Here is a 22912-nt window from a genome sequence, read left to right on the forward strand (position 1 = left end):
CCAAATACACCTGAAATACAGTCCCCACTTATCCAGTTACTACTGTGTGGTTCCAAAGGGCACTTAACTTCTCCAAGCTTTTATTTCCCTGTCTGAAAAATGGGACTTTAAACTTACTTTACAGATTGTAGGAAGGGTATAAAGATTTCAGGCACAGAGCCCGCCCAGGGTAAATGTTCAACAAACGACCCCAGCTTTACAGTGAAAGGGTCATTAAAGTAATTGATAACCCTAACTCGATGCTATATAGCGATAGGTGCCTTGGGCATAATATAGTAGAAGTTGTTTTCTTACTTGCATTGCTATGCACAGCAATAAAAGGATAGATTCCAAAATATTTTATTTGTTGAAAATCTGAAAGGCATCTTGAGAACCTTTTGAAATTTAATATTGAGGCAGATGAAATAGTTTATCTTCAAAAATCAGCATTCTCTACACTGTGCACCAGAGGATTTAATTTAATGTGTCTAGTATTCATTCAGACTAAATATGGAGTTCAGTAAGGAACATTTGCATTCATTGTTTTGCTGTGAAGTTTCACTCTAGCCAGCGAACGCATTCTTTAAGTTTTCAAAGAGACAAAGGAAGCACAACCACACCATCTTCAAACAGAGCCACCCCAACTTAATTAACATATGTCCCCATAGCCCAGTGATGGTGTCAATAACAGACTAGAATTATGAGTTATTTAATACATACTGCACACGTTTTTGATAGATTTTTCACAGAGTTTTGAATGTGTGGGGAGGAGGTAGAATGTGTTCTACACGTCAGACAAGCCTAGACTGTAGCATAAGGCAATGAGGAGCAAGGGCAGGCCTGGGCTGTCACTTATCTAACATGAAAGGATTCTTCCTTTTCCTTTGACATCAGCTCACAGCACTGATTCCTAGGAAGGAGTCTGCTAGGGATGGGCTAAGTTGCATTTTTCTAAAACATACATGATGATGCCCTAACCCCAGTACCTCAGAGTGCAGCTATATTTGGCTTTTCAAGATGTGACTGAATCAAACGAGGATTTTTTTTAGGGTGGATACTGACTCAATACTAGTGTCATAAGGAAAGAGACAGGGGTGTGCTGGCACAGAGGGAAGGATGTGTGTAGACATGGCAAGAAGACAGCTTGCAAGCCACAGAGGCCTGAGGAAGGCAGCCATACTGACACCTTGGTCTTGGAGCACTCTTTGAAATTAGCTAAGTGAGTAGGTAGTTGTAGTTCTTCTCATTGTTCTAGAAGTCAAAGCTGAAACTGAGAATTCAAGTAGCTTTCCTAAGTCCATACTCACTGAACAGAATGTTAGTCTCTTCTAGCCCTGCCTGGTTGTTTTCCTTTGCTTTTTCTCTGGAGTGGCTCCTTCACTATTTACTGCTCTGTTTCTTCCCTGTCTCCCATGTCCAACACATTCCACGATCTTCGTTATCCAGAAGACCACGCCTTCCCCCACCTGCACCCAGCAGTCATCTTATGCTACTCTTTGATGGTATCTTTTCACACCTCTAACTGAAACCTTAATGTCTGCATAAAAGGAATAAAAATTATCAACCTCTCAGAAAAAATTCCTATAACAGATTAGTTAAATTAATTGGCTCTTTTCTACTGCATCCCTGATATTAAAAATTGTATCTTCCCACAATCCCATTATTTCTACAGGAGAGTTTTGTTGTTTTTGTTTGTTTGTTTGTTTGTTTGAGGCAGAACTTGCTATGTAGCCCAGTGTGGCCTGGATCTTCTTATGTGACTCAGGATAGCCTTGAATATGTAACACTGCTGCCTCAGCCTCCTGAGAGCTGGGATTATAAGTGTGTACCACCATGCCAGTTATTGGAGGTCTTACTAAATAATCATCATTCTTACATGTTCCAGTAAAAGCTTTTGTTTATTCATTCATTCACTCACTCATTTACTCATTCAGGTATTTGTTCACTTATCCCATAAAGATTTTTGTCTATCATATATAAGTCACAATATTAAGTACTGTGGGGACTCAATAGTTTTATAGTACTTTGCCAGCATGACATTGTTATTCAGAGCCAAAAAGGCTCATTTTTGCTGGTCATTGTATCATAGGCCTTTAATTCCAGCGCTTAGGAGGCAGGCAGAGTCAGGTGGATCTCTGTGAATTTAAGGCCAGCTTTGTCTACATAGCAAGTTTCAGGTCAGCCAGGACTCCATTGTAATAGGTTTCTCAAAAAAAGGGGGGCTCAGTTTGGAGATTTTTATCATTATCCTTTTCTACAAATTTCAGTGTTGGAAATCCATGAGGCTTCTTCTTCTGTAGCCAATTTCTTACCATGATAGGATAGCCTGTCTGAGATTAGAGCCAACCCAGAAAACCCAGTGAAGAGTGAGTGAAGAGTTTCGTGATTATATAGTTTATTCCTTCCATCAGGATGTGCCTGAATTGACCTTTTCCTGTTTCAAAATCCAGAAGGATCTCCTGTCCACTTAAATAGATTTGAGTTGCCAAACCCTGTAGTTATCATTGTCACTTCCTGATGCATTTTCAGATGTAGCCTCAGGGGATCTCATAATATTTTTCAGAATCATTATTCAGTACTGAAAGTAGACATCTGGTCTACCTTTGGCCAGTGCTGAATCTTTTCAACAGCATCCTTCTCTGAGGAAACACTTCTCCTGAATGTGCCAAAGCAGCATGGGGAAAGGGCAGTACTGGGATTGGGTGGCACATTTTAGGTGAGAGAGCACATTAGTTTCTGAGATCTGGACACTCTGGGAAGGTATATGAAATCATGTACAAATTCAAAGAAAGCCCACAATTTCAGAAAAACCTTGGTTGTATGGAGGTGTGTACTGTAACATGGAGGCAGCAAGTACACAGGGCTGTTTTTGAAGTATTAGGCAGAGTGGACACTGCCAGGAAGACTGTGCTGCACAAGTTGTAATTGGCCAGCATGAGTAGACAGTCAATAAGCAAAAGAGACTATAAAATAGCACCACATATTTTAAAGTTTTTTTTTTTTTAATTCCTCCTCAACCTGCTATGACTAGAGGATGGCAAACAGGAAAGGCAAGGAAGGTAATGAAATAAAGATTAAAGACTAGACAGAGTCAAGGCCAAGCTGAGAAAACCAGAAGCATTTTCATTGAATGAAAAATAGAAGTTTTGATTTGGACTAGACTCTTTACTGTGCCTAAATTATGACTGGTCTAATACCTCAGCAGAACTGAGAGTTAAGAGATTTACCAAGGAGTGGTAAGAAAAGTCTTCAGCATATATAAAGTGAATGATGAAAAGGGAAAAAAAACTATTTCTGGTTGCATTCTGGTTGGTCATAGATTTATCTTGAGGTGAATCATAAGGCACATCACAGAATAACCCACTATATCCTACTGGCTTTTCTATAAGGACCCTGAAGCTTGGTGTCAAAGGATCTCTGTGAGGTTACGCCAGGGACAATTTTCCTTCTTTGAACTAAAGGTTGTACTTTAACCTACCTGATATACCAAATGAGGACACACTTACCACTGACTGTTTTTACTAGCTGATATACGGTAGTAATAGGAAGATCACCTTTGAGTTTTTCCTATTATAGATTATATACATTCTGTGTTGAATATACACTCCTTAGCCAGGCATGGCGGCCTAGATCTACATCCATGAGCTCTCAGAAGGCTGAGGCAAGAAGAACCTGAGTTCCAGGCCTGCCTGAACAAGTGTGTGTGTGTGTGTGTGTGTGTGTGTGTGTGTGTGTGTGTGTGTGTGTGTGTGTGTGTGTGTGCTAGTGTGTGTGAGAGAGTCAGAGACAGAAACAGAGACAGAGATAGACAGAGACAGACAGACAGACAAAGACGACAGAGAGGGAGAGCATACCTTGCCTGATTGTGTATATCGTCAGCTGTCTGCTCCCTTGCTTCACCCCAAGAACACAATCACAATTCGAAGATGATTTTTTTTTGTCTTTGTTTCAACAACAGAAAGCATGGACTTGAATTTACCTGCACGTTCCTCTATTGCCTGTAAATTTATGAACTATGCCTCAGTTAGCTTCAATTTTGATTAAGTTCTTTGCCTACACTTTGGTTTCTCTTTCAGTTTTTAAAACCTAGTTCTAAATTATCTTTATATTATACATTAAGCAATATTATAAAAGATGATTTTTTAATGAATCTATTCAAACTCTTGTGTGTATAGAATCACATATAGTTCATTGTAGACACAAGACATGAATCTGCACATTCAAAATGCTGTAAATGACCACTAGTATACTAAATTGTGTTCTTAGGGAATAGTACCATGTGGCATAACTCACCTACCCCAGTTGTGTGATCTCCCCTGGGTCCTGTGTAGGAAGTGGGTGTTTCTCCCCTCCCCCTGTGCCAGCTGCTCCGATTTCTTTTCTCCTGTGTAAACGCACATTCATCTTGATCGAAAGTGCACTCTCCAGGTGCGGGCGGGAGTCTCTCTGCAAGGAAACAGCACATGTTGCAGTTGCTGAGACAGAATATATATCTTCTCACGGCTCCTAGCAGCCGGCTTTGCATGTCTGAGAGGTGTCTGGCCATATGTCAAGCCGACACAGAAAGAGAGAGAGAGAGGCAGACCCCTACAGGTGGCCTATTGAGTCGTACCTCCAGCTAATTTATGCTCCATCATGAGTCCTATGATGGCACAGAATCAGACATCTAGACCCTAAATATGGAGTTATTTTGAGAAAGACACCCCTCAACTTGGGAGTTTGTATGAGTGCAATTACTAAGCTCGGAATATTGTAGATACATTGCCTCTATGAAGATACAAAAGTAAATAAATAAGTAAATTAATTAATTAAAATTACAAAATTGCATAATGCAAGAGCTTTCTTTAAAAACCCAGTGTAAGTGAAGGATACCCTCATGTCAACTCTATATTTCCTCTGGAGGAGGAACAGAGGATGTAGGTGAAAAAAATAAACTTATGACTGTAGGCCCAACTATAATGCTAAAACAATATCATTTTTCTGTGCCTCAGTGTCCTGGTCTGTATGTTAGGATACCAATGGCATCTACTTCATAGGATTGCGAAGACTGAATGAGATGATGTATGTGAAACATTTAAGATATGGTAATAATTCAATTATTAGTAGTAAAAAAAAATACTAGGATCTTTTGTATTGTTAGGGAAAGTCTCATTTTCCATTTCTAGACATAACTGTCTGTGTTTTTAGATTGAGGATTGAATGTAGGGCCATGTACATGCTAGGCAAGCACTATTTATAGAGCTGCGTCCCCAGCCAAAACTTGTCTTTGAATGTTATTCTTATTAACATCAGTAGTTCTTGCCACTAAAGTACTGTTGTCTCTCAACTCAGCTGTGACTTTTCCTTTGGCTCAACTTTGCTATACCACCCTACATTCATATTCTTAGTAAAAATTCGATGATTGCCTGTTTTTTGTTTCTCTTGTGTTTTATTTTTTATCCAGTGCTAATTAATTTCCAGGTTACATGCCTTGAGTGTGAATATTCTTATTAGTATTGTTCTCCCAAGGGCTCAGAAAACAGGTGTCCTTTTAAATTATTTTTTAATAGCATAGGGAAGTAAATAGAGAGCTATGTAAGAGCTCTGCCACTGAGCTGGGCCACTGACCCAGAAATGTTTCCAACTGTTCTCCACCATCAGACTGTTATTATGCTTTGGTTACTTGTTAAAGAGACGAATACTGAGGATCTTTGAGGTATGAACCATTTATACGTCATCCACCGTGTCCAGCATGCCACCAGTTACCATAATTTCAGTTGCTCACCATCATCAACACTTAGTCTGAAGTAAGATAAAAAATAAAGGAGAAGTTATGAAGAAATGGCCTGGGGGAGCTCATTCTGGAGTCTGGTTAAAGTCTCAACCAGTGAAGAGTGGAAGATTTTGACACAATTCTAAAACTATTTTAAATAATAATGCTAACACAGCAGTGAGCCTTGCTTATGGCTTGCATGTGACTTCTGAGTTTAACCTCACTCCATTTCTAGGTGCAAATATGTTACATTCTGAAAAACTCACACACAAGATTATGAAATTAGTTTCCAGACAGAATATGTCTTGTGACTAATATAGTGAAGAATGCCTTCTTCTTCCTCCTCCTCCTCCTCCTCCTCCTCCTCCTCCTCCTTCTTGTTTTTTGAGACAGAGTTTCTCTGTGTAGCTCTGACTGTCCTCAACTTTTGTAGATCAGGCTGGCCTCAAACTCTGCCTATTTCTGCCTTCCTGAGTGCTGGGATTACAGGCATGTACCACTGTATCTGGCTTTGTCTTTGTCTTCTTAACAGTTTTTAAGTTTATCAGTGCATATCAGAAACTGCCCTATGATCTATTTTACAAAAAAAGGAAAAGTTCTTAGAAACTTTTGAACAATGTAGTTCCAGAAACCATCAAACAAATAAACAAAGAAATATTTATTTATTTATATATACTTGACTATTAAGACTCTGTCTTAAGGCCCCACAGCCCTGTCTTGGGTGTTTAATGTCCTTTTCTGAAGTGTTTTGTGTTGATAGATAGCAAAACTTAAATCTATGTTAACACATTTTCTTAAAAAGTTTCAACTCTGCTCCTGACTCTTTCAGAAATTCTTTTCTGAGATATAGAGGCCTTGGCTGGGATCTTTTAGAGAACCAACGCATAATCATCCCAAGGCTTTGGGGTCATCGTGCAAGCATGGGTGCAAAAAGTGTAAGAGCCAGAGGCTGTAGATGATGGCAAGAAGACATCTGGACACAGCAGGGAAGCTGCAGATATGAACACACAACAGTTGTGATGGCATGCATAAAACCTATACAAGTCCAAACCAGACTAAATCCCAGCATGCAGAGGGGTGGTAGGCACACAATCCTACCCCTCATAGTTGACAGCTGATGAAGAAAGAAGGATCAGATTTATCTAATAGTGTAGTTACTCATATGTTGACCATGTTTCAGCGGAAGGACACATACTCAAGAGTACTCAGGCAACTTAGTCTTGAATGATTAAGATGGGGGAACCTCACAAAATTGAGTGAATAGGGAAAGGGAGTAGTTCTGGGAAGAGTTGAGGAGATAAATATGTCAAAACAATGTTGCATTAAATTCTCAAGGAACTAAGGAAAAATAAAACCAAATAACCATTAGACTGCTATAAGCAGCAGCTTAAGACTGTGGCCCCTGTTGCTACGGTAGGATCTTTGGCTTTACTGTCACTTAATTGACTTAGAACATATCAATTTTACTAAAAATTTAATGGTATATGTCTTATAAGTATTTGTGAAATAACAGTACCATCGATATTACTTGAAAATGTGCATTCTGTAAGAGTACAATGCTACCTATAATGCTAGTTAAGATAGAGGGCACTTGTTTTTAAGGTACTGTTTAGGACAGTTCATAAGCATTGTTGCCAGCATTCAGGGAGGTATTGCCAACTTTCCTTACAATGAGGAAAAGTCACACATACAAAGACATACAGAACACTGGCATCCTCACATCCAGCTTGTAGAATCTCCTGCAAAGCTCTGTGAGAGAGGCATGTCTGTCAAGAAAAGCAAAGGATAGAATAGCATAGGTCAAGTGTATGACGTTCTTTGAGGAACTGGAAGTGTCTGTTGTAGGTAGAGGGACACACAGCTGAAATGAGTGATGGTCCTCTTACCTGGAGACTGGCAGTTTCCCAATTGTATGGTAATGTCATCCAGGGCTACAAGTCCACAGTCCCAAAAGCTTTTGCACAGGCTCATAAAAACCACCTGTAATTCACAAAACTTAAGCTCTGAATTCTGTTAGCTGAAAATGGAAACCCTTCAGACCCGTGCAAGCAATTAGAAACACCTTCTCATTGCCCACATGAGGAACAGGATACAGTGGTATAAAGAATGGCTCCCATTGGTATATGACTCTGGAATTGCATTGTTTTAAGCAAAGTGGACTTTATAATAATAATATACCATGTATATGGATATAAAAACTAGAGTTGGTCCTCAAAGATTGGCAGCTGGTTAGCTGGTGATAGGGAAAAGCTTGTTAGGTTTCAAATATCTTCCCTTGGTAATCCCAAAGTGGCAGCTGATTTCCAAGCATCTTTCAAATGTTTCCAGTACAACCATTGTTGGTTGTTTTGTAAGGAACTGTCTAGCAATGTGTTTTATTTACACTATGAACAAAGTCCCATTGACAACCCATCCAGAGACTCCTGTTCCATTTCCAAGACAAAGACCCACGTCTCTGGTTGGCGTCATGAATAAAAGCATTGACTTGGTTATTTTATCAGTCCCAGTAGTTTTATTGTTATGTGTGAAGGAAAAACAAATCCATACTATATGTTATCAAATTCAGTGTGGGTGGAAGAATAGGGAGAGAGGGAGGGAAGGAGGAAGGAAGTGAGTCAGAGAGAGAGAGAGAGAGAAAGAGAGAGAGAGAGAGATTTCTTATAATCAGGGCAGTTTAAAGGCTGTTTCAGATGTATGATGCCCAAAGAATGACTCTTAACATATTTATGTTACATTTTCACTGTAGTTGACAGATCTGCTTCAAATATACTGCTTAATGTTTAAATAGTGCTAGTTAGTGTGGTCCATGTCTCATCTCCCAACTACAAATCTCCATTCAAGTAAAGAAGACAAAAAGATGACATAACAGAAGTTTACATTCTACTTATGATTAATGAGCAAACTTGACTTTCTTGGTTCTACTATCCTAAATGTTGTGGCTTAATTTTATTTATGTGTATTATTACTAGGTTCCTTTTGCCCATGATGATCAGATTTATTAGAATACAGAGTTTATTTTAAGAAAAAGTGTTAGATCATGTGACAGTTTGTCACTATGCAAACTATAAAATGTCCTAAGCCAATCTTCCCAGAGGAAGTTTAATTGCCTGATGTGTGGATGTTTCCTGCCTCTGTGTTCATATCCTCTCATAAATAGATAGCTAAGAGATATAAATGTTGATCTCTGTGGATTTACACAGAACAAAACAAAGCAGGGTGGCTTTTATGGCTCTTTTTAAAGGCTTCTGTTAATCTTTTATCTTTAGCGATTGTAGAGGCTATCTAAGTATTATGTAAAATATTTTACTTTCTAGTTTGTGCCTGGAAACTTATTCTGCATTTGGAAAGCAAAGCTCTTTGTCATCAGTCCTGACAAGTGTTATATTCTATTAGCATTTTTATTGTTATATGAGAATGAATACATTGATATGTTTCATGATTTACCAAAGTAATTGTGCTACACAGAGGGAAAAATTGGCTTTCTTTTCTTTGGTCAGCTTTTCACATGACTGTTTTCATGACCGTGTATACTGGAAAAGTACATTTGCCCAATGGATATGAAATAGCAAGACGAGCCACACTCTAAGTCTTTCCCTGTAGAAAGGCCAGACATTTTGCATGGCAATTCATCCTAAAGATGAGAAGTATTAGGATGCTTTCATATGCTTACAATCATACTATTTTATAAAGACTATTAAACCAAAGAAACATGCAGGCATGCAACAGATGAAATAGCCTAACATTTCAAAAGAGAAGAAATAAGCTAGAATACAGCAGTTTGAGAAATAGGCGATCATTAAATATGAGTGTGGTGAAAATTATTCAGCACTGCACAGTACAGATTTACAAAGCTAAGTTTTTTTAAAAAGCTGATTAAAAGGGAAAACAATCCGAAATTCATCTAAAATAATAGAAGAAGCCAAGAACATTTACCAGCAATATAATTATTATATAGACTCATAAATTATGGCTATTTCACAGTTTTCCTTATTTTCTGAATGGGTTATAGTCTGTCACTAGTTATAGTTGAAAGAAAGGACTCTGGATATCTATATTCAAAATGTAGAATAATGGGGTTTGTGGTGTAGCTCACTGGCAGAGGGCTTGCCTAGCATGTACAGGACCCTGGGTTCAATTCCCCACAAGAGATAGAGACAAAACTAGAATAATGTTAGTATTTGTTCTAGACTAGCGTTATTTATAATGGAACCTCCTAGGCACAAAGCCTGTAAGTTACTCAGTCTCATTAGCCACATGCCAAAGCAGTCAACACTGTAGCCATATGCAGCCACATGCCTAAATGAATTGAACTGACACATATATAACAACTTCTCATTGCAAAAAGTAACATTGAACGGGCTTCTTGCCTCTTTTCTGCCACACCAAATAACATGCTTGGCTCCTTTGTGCTATGCCAAATATATTGAACATGATGCCAAAAGCGTTTTGAAGAACACCAGGCTGTCTCTACTTCATACTTTCCCATAGGTAGAGTACTAGACAGCCCACATATCATTCTGTCTGACCACAGACCTCCCCAAACCCATCGTGTACCGACTAGATTCAAGCTAAGTCCTCAAACCCCAGAATTTGTTTGGCACTTAGTTTTCATTGTGCTAAGAAGAAATACTGTGTATATTCTTTTATTAAAAAAAAAAAAGTGTTTCAGTCTCAGTGCTCTTGATATTTTAAAGCCAGATTGAGGGCTGTTCTGTGTGCTAGGGCATTGCTCACAGTATCTGTGGCTTCTACCTAAAGCTCATGGGTAGATTAATTGTGCCCTAGCAGTAGTAAGTCTGTTTTTCACTGTTTCTCTTTTACCTCATTTCCCAATAATTAGCCACTGAAATCAGTTTTCCCCAAGATTGATAAAGAGAAGAATAAAGGAAAATAACTAAGAAACCACAAGCCATGCAGCCATCTGAGCAATAGTCTATGTTTACATGGGTGCCCAGGTCGAGAGAGCTGAATACTCCAAGAGTTTAAGGCCATTCTGGCATTCCTCTGGCCATGCTAGACAACTCAGAAAGTCCATATATGCTTTTGTACCTAGGACCGGACCCTAGCAAGATGGCATTCTTGACACCAATGAATCTCTTCTCTTATCACTCCATGTATCAAGGTGTTGGTTTTGTTAGATGCAAGTGGGATCGTGTTCTTACAGCTATGTGCCCACTAGATGCTAGCTTCCCCGCCCCTCTCCCCCGCACATCATGACAATCGAGAATGCATCCAGACACTGGTGCCAAATATTCCTTGAGAGTCAAAGCCTTTTGTCTGAGAACAACTGGAAAAAAAAGAATAAACTTCTATGCAGATTATAAAAGCCATTAACTAGGGCCCTATAATATATAGTCTCTGTATTAGAAATCTGTAGCTCTGCAACCTTATTTTTTGATTCATATTCTTTGTTGTTGTTGCTGTTGTTGTTGTTTCAAGCTATTTATTTTCTTTGCACATTCCCAATCCCTGAAAACAAAGATAGAGGAACAAGGCAAGGCAAGAGATGAATACTCAGACCAATAATCATACCCTAGATTTTCAGGTCTGTTTACTTTTTGTCTCGTGTATATATGGCGTGCGTGCATGCTTGTGTGTGTGTGTGCATGTGTGTGCATGGAGGCTGGAGTTATTGTTGGGTGGCAGGGCCTCTTGCTGAACCTAGAGCCTGATGATTCTTGTTTTTCTGGCTAGGCTGCTTGCCCCATGGATTCCCGTCTCTGCCTCTGCAGTGCTGGCATTACAGGTGGCCACCATGCTTTCCTGGCATTTTTGTGCATTCTGGAGAAGCTATTTATCCACTGAGCCCTCTTTCCAACTTTTAGGCCTCCTCTCTTCCAAGTACTTATACTCAAAACTGTAACAGTTAGAGGACAATAGAATTGCCTCTATGTTTTCATATTTTTCTTACTTTCAAAAAAAAAATAATGTTCTTCTTTCTAAAAATAGGATACTAATGGTAAGCAGAAGAACTTAGGAGGAAACTGAGCAAGCAAGGCATGTGGCTGATTTTGGAGGGGAGGGAGGGGAGAGGGTCTGTGTGGAAATATAATCATGGCTGTGTTAGTCAAAGGGCCAGGCTGCCCCTACGATGGTGAAGTTTTGTAAGTTCTTCGTTAGAGCACCCCAGGGGCTGGGGGAGTGGGGGTAGAGAAATGGTCTTTATCATGAGTTCACTTTGCCAATCCACACTAGGTTGTTTTAAAACAAAGATTACCAATTTTCTCTTTAGAGGTGTTAAGTGTAAATGCCAGCCAGCACGATGACTAAGGTTTATAAGGTGAAGGAGATCAGGCTCTGTAAGGAGCCATGGAATATAATAAAACAGCAGTCTTTATTACAGAGCTAGCCTGGCCCAATTGCATAACCATCTCAGCAATTTCTAAAGATGGTTCCGCGGTCTGTTTGATAGACACTGTAAGACAAGTTGTTGAGTGGTGGTGCAAATGAGCACTGACTTTACCAGTGCAAAACCCATTTTGCCCCATGATTAGACTATGAAGGATAGCTTCCATAAATGATTCTCAGATCAGAACATTTCTTTCTTTCGTTCTTTTGTTCTTTCGTTCTTTTGTTCTTTCCTCTTGAGACAGGGTTTCTCTGTATAACAGCCTGGCTGTCTTAGACTCACTTTGTAGACCAGGCTGGCTTTGAACTCAGAGATTCACCTGCCTCTGCCTCCGGAGTGCTGGGATTAAAGGCTATGCCACCATGCCCAGATAGATGAAAACATTTCAATCCTCTGCCAGCAAAACCATATAAGCCATATCCATCAAATGACCCCAGTTATTTCTTGTTATAAATAATGCACCTCAACCTCAGATCCCAGCTTAAACTGAACATTTCTTCTGATGACGCTAAAATCTTGGGTGTGTTAACTACAGAGTTGGTGGAATTGTTCACAAAATTGCTGTGATCTACTTAGGGAGACTTTACAGTCCTTCATTAAGATGCTGTGGACACAAGAGCAGGACGGAATGCCCATCATTGTTTTCACTTAAATTACTGACAATAAGTTAGTGTTTGAATCTTAAAACCGCAAAAGTACAAAGAAAACACAAATTTCAAAATTAAGATACTTGGCAGAAATGATGTAATTTTCATGGATTTCTAAGGACAAGTTAAGTGGAGCTGTATGTGGAAAAGAGAGTGAGATTTAAGCATTCTTAGAACCGGGCTATATCTTAGGAAACTGTGGCTAAATCATAATAGCATGCCTCTTGCAGACTCTATATTTGATTTGCATGTCCCACAAACCATAGAAGAGCCATGTGTTTTCAGACATGTCTTTCGCTGACCAATGCTTTCTTCTTAAAAGTCCCATCTGGTTTGTTTTTGGTTTTTTAAAGACTCATCTGATTTAATTCAATTTTTAGCTTTGACAAGCAACAAAGATTGATCTGCTTCCAGAGTTTTCCCAGTACTCTTTGCAAGTTTTCAGTTCTGAGGTAAAGGGCATGCTGGGATAGAATACAGGCTGCAGCCAATGTTTTTCATTGCTGTTTGGGTGGTAAACATTCAAACCTCACAATGTATTTGCATCATTTTTAGCTCTTCCTGGCCCTGGAAAGTGGACTTTGGGCAGATGAAAACAAGGATCTATCAGTTTTAGAGCAGGACAAAGGCAGTCTCTGATAAACATTCACAAACTGCATAGCCAAGATGAAACAGCAGACCTTTGCCAAGTCCTGATAGGGAAAATTAGACCACTTTCCTATTCTTTCCTTTCTTCCTTTAGGTATTTAAAAACACTGCTCTGCACTCAGGCTTTAAACAGGATTTCTTCATTAAATCCCTCCCGTTAGGGCTCAAGCAACACCTCATCCTATCCTACAGAAGAGGAGGCAGAAAGAGTGTAAGAGCCAGAGGGGATGGAGGACACCAGGAAAACAAGGCCCTTACATCAACATGACCAATGCTCCCATGAGCTCAGAGACTGCGGCAGCATGTGCAGGGCCTGCCTGGGTCTGCACCAGGTCCCTGTGTACACAGTAAGGCTTCCAGTTAAGTGCTTTTATGGAATTCCTGAGTGTATGAACAAGTGGGCCTCTGATTCTTGTGCATCCTCTTGGGCTCTTTTCCTTTTGTTTGCTTTGTTCAATTCCAATATGTTAGTTTATATTGTATCACATTATACTATATTATAAATTATTATTCCTTAGAAGCCAGGTTGTTTTCTAATAAGAGACAGAAAGGAAGTGGATCTGAATGAGAGAGGAGGTGGGGAGGAACTGGAAGTAGAAGGAAGAGAAATCATAATCAAGATATATTATGTGAGAAAAAAAATCTATTTTTAATGGAAGGAAATAAAATAAAAATGCGATTCTTCAAGACTTGATCTTAGAACTCCCAGTCAAAGAGCTCTGGACCTGCATTTATTCCAGAGATCTCTGCCTTAAATCTAAGCATTTTCAGAGCGGGGCCTCCTAAAGTATACTGCTTACCATCCTGAGTACTTTGGACTAAAGGACAGTGGCAGGGCCTCCGAGGCAAACTTTGTTGGCTCTCTGAAGGGACTATTGACTAGGAAAGAAAAACAGGCTTCCTAAAATGGCTGTTTATTGTTCCCAGAAAACACTACAAGGGGAAAGATGGGAAGGTGTGTGTGTGTGTGTGTGTGTGTGTGTGTGTGTGTGTGTGTGTGTGTGTGTGTGTGTATTTAAACAGGACAAACAGTTGAAAGGAAGGCCCTAGAGGCCCTATACGGTATCCCAGACAGCTCCCAGCTTTAGGCTTCTCTCATGCAGAAGGTGTACAGCTGTTACTTTCCCTTGCTCTGCCGCTTGCTCTTCTGTCTTTCCTGTTGGCTCAATTCTTTGCTCCTTCTAGGGAATGAACTCAGCAGCCCTCTAGACAGCTGCTGACACCCCCATTGTACCTTTGTCTCCAGGTCCTTCCAAAAAAAGTCTGAGGAGACTAGAATTGATCTCTTTTAAGGGAAACGATAAAAGCTAGACTTGCATTTCCTCACAAATCCCATCATAAGACAGAAATATCGCCCTACTCTTTGCCACCTTTTGGCTGTGGATGGCCCTGAGGAAGTTCTCTGATCGTAGGCCCGCCTTGTCTGATCGTAGGTTATATACTCCCACTGCAGAAGGGGTCCTGACCATCCTTGGGAGGACAATCTACTCCAGTGGAGGGGCCTACAGGGGTCTGGTCAAGCTTCTCTTCTCGCTCCCAATCTACTGTCAACACACTGCATCCTTTTTGCCCAATAGTATTTCCATACAGCATGTGCCATGGAAAGTGTATACCTAGATCCCAGAGTCTTGATTTCTTAAGGCCTCTGCGTCATACAAAACTTGGCTTTGTTTTGCTGTTCTCTTGCTGACCTGACATTTGTAACAGGAAGTGTCATGACCCCGAGGATGGGGAGGGACAGTACAGCCTCTGAGCCCAGGAGTGCAATGATGGCTGATACAGAACTGGCTAACACACACCCCGCCATGACCTCTTTTGGCTTCACAGCAGCTCCTCCTCACCTGTGCTTTCTTCTCTCCCTTACTTGGTGTCATTACCTTTCCACTCCATCTTTCTATTGTGACTTTAGGAAAGAATTTGCAAACCCCTGATCCACCCTACAGCCTCATCTCCATGTCCCCTGTATACTTTTCCATGTCCCCTTTACATTTCCTTTATGTTGAGAGCAAAGCCAGTGTTATAACCGTTTTACTAGGGACACAGATGGTTAATTTTACACAGTGTGGGGCATCCAAGTGGAAAATGATCACAAGATCACAAGGTGCTTGGGAATCACTGCTCACCTGGCTGACACTTGTCTCTGCATCTCAGATGTGAGCAAAGCGGGTCTTACATTGTTGGCATTTCAGGGTCTAATCTCACACCTTAATAATGAGGACGTTATATATAATGGCGTCGTAACCATTTGTCACCGATGGAAGATAGATGTGGATGCGTTCCTGCTTTGTGTGTGATGCATGCATGTGTGTGCCATGTAGGTGTGTGTGTTTGTGTGGTGTGTGGTGTGTGCGTGTGTGTGCGTGTGTGTGCGTGCACGCGCGCGCGCACCCAGAGGCCAGAGGTCAATCTAGTACCTTTCTTATTGCTCTTCATGCTATTCTTTGAGACAGGGTCTCTCACTGAACCTGAAGCTCACCCATTGGCTACACTGGCTGGCCAGTGAGCTCTGAGGTTCTGTGTGTTTCCACCACCTCCAGTGCTGGGATTCCGGAGATGTGATGCCATGTTGAGCATTTTTATGGGTGTTAGGGATCTCAACTCAGGTCCTCATATTTTCATGGAAAACTTTACTTACTGAGCCATGTCCTCAACACTGGATTTTCTACTTTTTATGCTTACTCCTCAAGGGAATAGGTGGTCATTTGGTGACTTTTTAAAATGGCCCTCCAGGTTGTCTATGATTTTGTGTGAAAAACAATGCTGGTTTGTGGAAATGGCACACTGCATAATTAATATACACTAGTAATTAAATATAAATAAATCACAGTGCTTCTGTGTGAAATTTGGCCTATTTCTGGCCTACTTCCCTCCAAAGTTCCTTGTCCAAACACTTTTCTGATTGGTTAAATGTAGTGCAATGGCCAATATATCATGTTCAAGAGAAGACAGCATAGCATGGAGATATTGTTGCAGCTCACTTGAAGAGACATAAAAATGTCACTCCTACTAGAAGATGTTCAGAATACAATCAGCAAAGAGCAAAAAGGTAAGACTTTACAGCCCCACCTTCACTCTCAATGGTTTACCCTATTCCAAAGGACTAGCTCATGGCCAAGAGCAGTCTCCTGCAAGTACCCAAACAGTAAGACCCACTTTGCTCAACTCACATCTGAGATGCAGAGACAAGTGTCAGCCAGATGAGCAGTGATTCCCAAGGCAAATACAGTCTTTGGCATGATAGGAAGCCATGGGATACAGTTCATGCAATACTAACTCCTTGGCACCGATGCCACAACTTATTCAGTCACCTCTAATAATAGGCAATTGCGTCCTCTCATTTCACAGTTTTACCAAGGCGACTGGAACGAACCTCTGTAGAGAGATCTTTTTACATGACCATAATTTACATTCGTGTTCTCTCTCTCTCTCTCTCTCTCTCTCTCTCTCTCTCTCTCTCTCTCTCTCTCTCTCTCTCTCTCTTCTCTCTCTCTTTCTCTCTCTCTCTCTCTCATTCTCTCCCCTTCCTCCTCCTTTCTCCTTCCTTCCTTCCCTCCCCTCATCTCACCCTTTCTCTTCTTCCATCCCCCAATCTCTTCATTCATTTTGGAGGAAATTTAACCCAGGGCCTGCCTGCCTCATTAGCACTAGGCACGTTCTCTATGACAGAGCTACATTTTTATCTCCTTTTTATTTTTATTTTTTTAGGACAGGATTTTAATAAGCTGCTCAACTAGACACGAAAAACAGACAGGTACCACCATGCTTGACCCCATAACTACTTCTTTGTGACACATTTTTAGAAATATAATCATTATGCTGAAGGTATACATGTTTGGATGTTTTTCCTTTTTATAAATACAGCTAAATGGCAATTGAAACTTTGTACTAATTGGCCCTCATAAAAGAACATTTGAAGCCAGGCGGTGGTGGCATACACCTTTAATCCCAGCACTTGGGAGGCAGAGGCAGGCAGATCGCTATGAGTTCGAGGCCAGCCTGGTCTACAAAGTTAGTCCAGGATAGCCAAGGCTACACAGAGAAACCTTGTCTTGGAAAAAATAAAGCATTTGAATGGCTAGCAGCTTGGCTCAGTGGTAGAGGTGCTTACTGCCTGACAATCCAGGTTTGATGACCTGAGTGATATCCCCAGGACCCACATCTGGTAGAGGGAGAGAACAGACTCCACAGGGTTGTCCTCTGGCCTCCACATATCCTCTGTGGTACATGTGTCCATACATAAGTCATATACTCCCTCAATAATAATAAACAAAAGTTTTTAAAAAGCATATGAGAATGATTTCCTTGAATCATATATCACCCTAGAGTGTGATGTTTGTCTTAATAGCTCTGCTTATACTTTATTCTGTTTGCAGTGTTTGATTTATGAATTATTAAAAAACCAAACCTTTGCTTTAGGAAGAAATATAGAGGCCAGGATGTAACTCTGTAACAGTGAGGATGGTACTAGCCAATTTTATGTCAATGTCGTACAAGCTACTGTCATCTGAGCGGGAGAACTTTGTTTGAGAAAATGCCTCCCTAAGAACAGGCTGTAGGCAAGCCAGTAGAGAATTTTCTTAATTAGTGATTGATGGGGAAGAGCCCAGCACATTGTGAGTGGTGCTATCCTGGGCTGAGGGTTCTTTAAGAAAGCCGACTAAAGAAGCCGTGAGTAGCAAGCCAGTAAGCAGCTCCTGCCTCCAGGTCCCTGCCCTGTTAGAGTTTCTGTCATGACTTCCTAGATGATATGGATGATATGGATGAAAGTGTAAGCTGAATAAACCATTTCCTCCCCAACTTGCTTTTGGTCACGGTGTTTCATCACAGCAATAGTAACTCTAATTAAGACACTCACATTTCCAGGATCAGGTTTATACACATATGCATACATATACATACACACATATATACATGTAATATGTATATATGTAATAAGCAATATGTATAAGTATTATACACAAAATTTACAAATGTATATAATACATATATTATGCATATATTTATTAATTAAAATAAATTATATTTCTCTGTACATATGTTAATATATTTGGGGATCTGAAGTAAAAGGTTTACTTTTTCACACACACACACAAAGAACATATACTTTTTTGTTTGTTTGTTTTTTGAAGTACTGAAGATAAAACTCAAGGTTCTATGCCTGTCAGGGAAGCATCCTACCACAGAGTTACATCCTGGCCTCTATATTTTCTTTCTAAACCAAAGGTTTGTTTTTTATAATTCATAAATCAAACACTACAAACAGAATAAAGTATAAGCAGAGCTATTAAGACAAACATCACACTCTAGAGTGATATATATATATATATAATCTTCAGAAAAGAGCAGGCCTCCCAGGGATAACAGTCAAATATGGCATAACAAAATACAATAATACTAGGAACAAACCCTCATATCAAGGCAACCCTATAAGAGGAAAGAGTCCCAAGAGTAGGCAAAAGAGTCAGAGACACACCTATTCCCACTGTTAGGAGTTCCACAAGAGCACCAAGCTAACAGCAACAACATATATGCAGGGGACCTAGAGCAGACCCATGCATGCTCTGTGATTGCCGCTTCAGTCTCTGTGAGCCCCTAGAAGCCCAGCTTAGTTGATTCTGTGGCCTGTGTTCTCCTGGTGTTCTCTATATTCTTAAAACATATATTCAGTTAATTATAAACATGTTATTACTTTAAAATGTCTTTAATGACAAATAAGGTTAGATTCTATATTTTCTATTGTATTTCTTTTTTGCTGATTTCACTATAGCTATCTTGTCTACTTTTATATTGTTTAGCTTACTTTTACTTACCAGTGTATTAGAATAAATTTATATTAAATGTATTAGGAATACATATGGTGCATACACATGCAAGCAAAACACTCATATACACAAAATAAACATTTAAAATTTTCAGAGCCCTTGGTAGTTTATAATTCTTTATTTTGACATTATTTGTGGGCACAATTAAGATGAAGAATTTTTTTTTTTTTTTTTTTTTTTAAGATGAAGAATTTAAAGGTTGAAATCTGCATCGCAAGCTTGAATTTCAGTTTTTTTTTTTCCTTTAAAGGAAAGAGATTTTCGTAAGAAGAAATAAGTAGAGAAAAAGCATCTGCAAAAATGCACTTTGCACAAGAATAAAATAGTTCCTGCCACTAAGATGCCTAAAAATATACCAAGCAGAGACTCAGAGGCCATCTGAGTTCCTGTGCTCATTTCAGAGAGAAGGGACAAGGCATTGTGATTCACACAGTTAATGACTGAGACAAGAGTCATAGGCAGGCCTTCATTTTCTTCATTTTCCTCTCCCAGTGCTCTTTCATTATACAAAATTCACTCCAAGAAGTAAACAAGCTTCAAAGGAAGGGGCACTTGAGAAAGAGCCCAGGAGAAGGGTAGGATTTCCCCCAAAGTATATGGGATGTAGAATTGTCACTGAGAAATACCTTCAGATGCTGAAGCCCTTTGAAGGAACACTGGGGAAGGAGGGCAGAGGGCAAGGATGTGAGGCCTGAGGAGTGCAACCGCCAATGCTTCCTTAGCAGGTTTGGATTCTGAGGAAGAGGATGAGGGGCAGCTTAAATGCACCGAGATGAAAGAAAGAAGACTGACTCCTTTGTGCAGACCACGGGAGGTCAGCATACTTAGGCAGCATATGTGCAGGTGGAGATGGGAGAGTTTATGAAACCCAACCTCAGAGGAGGCAGGGGAATGACCTTAGGAGCGGAGAAGCACTCATGTACACTAGTGGCAAGAACAACACTTCTCTGCCAGACTGGCCAGGAGAGGAAGGGGACAGCTGAGGGTGCAGGGAGGGACAGGACCAAAAGGGTCGGACACCGTGATCATTTGGCGGGGTGGGGTGCGGTGGGGCCAGTGAACCATGAGGTCACATCCTAAAAAGGAAACAGAGTGGTACAAGTTGGAAGTCTGTTAGTGAAATGGGCTCTTCTAATAACGAGGAGGGGACGGTGGTGGAGGTCAGACCGTTCTGCAGCTGAACTGAGAAGCTTGTGGTAACAGAAGGCAGCAGCCCAGGATCCTCATAGGTTAGGAAGACCCAGATGATGAAGGCAGGAGTGACCTGGGCTGGGGAGGGTAGGATGCAGAGGCAAGTAGATCGCTGATTATAGTGCAGAATGGAGGCTGTATTGAGGGCAAGGAAGGGGTCAGGAGAATGGGAATTGATGGTGAAGCCTAGCAGAGGGTCTTGGGAAGAGCAAGATGTAACGATGTAAGGGGAGAGCTTGCCTCAAAGGGAGGAGCCTTAGTTCTTGGTTTCAGTAATTAAAGACCATAAAAAAGTAAAATTCCGCACCAGCTGTGTGTGTGTGTGTGTGTGTGTGTGTGTGTGTGTGTGTGTGATATGTCCTTATATTCACAGAGTCTTTGTACTTTTAACAGTTCACTCTGAGGTTCTCATACAGCGGAGGCTTGGTCTGTGGTACAAGCAGCATGCGGAGGTGGGGCTTTGGGGAAGTGACTGGATGGGTGGGGCTGTGCTTCCACAAATGGATTGGTCTGTTAATGAAAATCCTATAGCCTGTTGGAAGGTGACAGAACTATGGGAGATGAGGAACAACAGAAGTGGATAATCAGGGATGTGTCTTTGAGGCACACTTGTGGGCTCTAACTCCTTGTCACTGCTTTCTGGCTTTCATGAGGTGAGCAGATTCACACTAACATGCTCGTTGCCATGACATTCTTCCTCACCACAGGCACAGAGACAATGGAGCCAGCTGCCCAGTCACAACCTCAAAGCTGTGAGCCAAATTAGTCTGGCCTGGTGCTGTGCAGCTGGTCTGCCCTCTTCCTTTCAGGGAAGTACGCTTCATCCTTGCTGTTAGCACACGTTCATTGGCAGTTCCTCTTTCTGACTACTGAGTACCTGTTCTCTTCCAGAAATTGTGTCCGCTTTAGAAATAAAAAGCAAATGAGATACCCTTGTTCATTGGAACATATCTAATGTCTTGCACTTCATGGTGCACAGCTAAGAAGGGCTGGCATAGAGTTTAGCTTTGTTTTTGTCTTTTTAATCTAGTGGGGGAAATTATTTGTATCTACCTGGGTGGAGGCTTTCTCTTAAATGCATTTGGCTTTCACTGTCTGATTTTTTAGTCTTACAGACAAGGAAGGCTGCAGATTTAGAATGGTTTCCTATGGAGATTTTAATGATCACCGAGCTGATCATTAACCCAGTCCTGGAAGAAATAGAATGCTTTGCCCTTCTCTCATTTGTCAGCCTCTTAATGTTTCCTCTCAAATAAATACTTAAATAATAAGGTGCTGAGTTTGCAGTGCCCCCTCACCCCAGTGCTTTTAATTAAAAGACTATTGAAACACCCTCAATTAGATAGTTGGAGGCAAGAAGTTACTTGGGATCTAATGTCCACGCTGTACTGATCGAACAGTTATTAAATGTAGCATTTGAAGGCTGAGAGGCTAAAGTTTGAGTGTCATCATTAAGTAATTTCTGATCTTAATCTGGAGTCTTTCCACACAGCCTGGCATTTAGTAAAAACATCTTGGAGCAAATTGTTCCCTCCCTCTCTGTCCTTGTGTTTCTCTCTCTCTCTCTCTCTCTCTCTCTCTCTCTCTCTCTCTCTCTCTCTCTCTCTCTCTCTCCCCTCCCCTCCCATCTTCTTCCCTCCCTTCTCTTCCTCTCTGCTCTCCCTATTTTCTCTGCCCTCTCTCCTTTTCCATCTCCCTGGCACGTGCTCTCTCATTAATATTCTCTTCCAGGTAACTTTGCATTTTGTTTGCTTGTTTGCAGTTTGTTTGTTTGTTTGTTTGAGATAGGATCTTGCTTTGTAAGTGCAAATTCTCAGTACTCCTTCAGCCTTAGCCATGCCCTAAGATGTTGAAGTTATGGGTGTGTGTCACCACACACAGCCCCCACAGAGTTCTTCCCACCTGCTCTCTATTCTGCAGAGCAGAGTGATGGTAGAGATGGGACCCATGAAGATATGGTTTTAGGTTCACAAACTTTCGTAAACGTTTCTGAGTGTTTTGTTTTTTAAGGAGAGAAGGGGCCGGGGAAATGGCTCAACCATAAAGCACATGCCACGCAAGCCTGAGGACCTGAATTTCACCTCAGTAGCGACAGAAAAAGCCAGGTGTGGTGGTGGGGAAATAGAGCTTGGAGGATCCACGGGGCTTGCTGGCCAGGCAGTCTAATCAAGTCAGTGAGCTCCAAATCTGGTGAGAGGCTTTGTCTCAAAAAAAAAAAAAAAAAAAAAAAAAAAGATGGTGACAACTGAGAAAGATTCCTAACCATTGACTTCTGACTTGAAAACACGCATGCACGCACATATGCCTGCATGCATGCCTCTGCACCTCACACATGTACATATATGTACAAACATACACATGCAAAATATTGTTGTAGGGTTCATGGTTATACATGTCTTCCATTTTTTTAAGAAAGTCTAATAGTGCTAAATTTTTAAAAACTCTGACCTCATTTTCAACAACTCACAGCAAAAATCAAAATACAGAATTATCCATGTACCAAATAAATGGTTTGACCTAGAAA

At 40.7% G+C, this 22912-nt stretch overlaps 1 protein-coding gene across 1 annotated transcript in view; it reads right to left on the reverse strand.

The window, feature by feature from the left end:
- Nucleotides 1–22912, reverse strand: part of Mamdc2 (MAM domain containing 2) — a 149334-nt gene that overhangs the window by 20616 nt on the left and 105806 nt on the right. Inside the window, exons 10-11 of the mRNA XM_051146935.1 lie at nucleotides 7618–7711; nucleotides 4273–4425 (exon numbers count right to left, since the gene is read on the reverse strand). Coding sequence (XP_051002892.1) covers nucleotides 4273–4425; nucleotides 7618–7711 — 247 coding nt within the window. The remainder of the gene's footprint in view (nucleotides 1–4272; nucleotides 4426–7617; nucleotides 7712–22912) is intronic.

The sequence above is a fragment of the Acomys russatus genome, chromosome 5 (assembly GCF_903995435.1).
Source record: "Acomys russatus chromosome 5, mAcoRus1.1, whole genome shotgun sequence".
Taxonomy (NCBI): domain Eukaryota; kingdom Metazoa; phylum Chordata; class Mammalia; order Rodentia; family Muridae; genus Acomys; species Acomys russatus.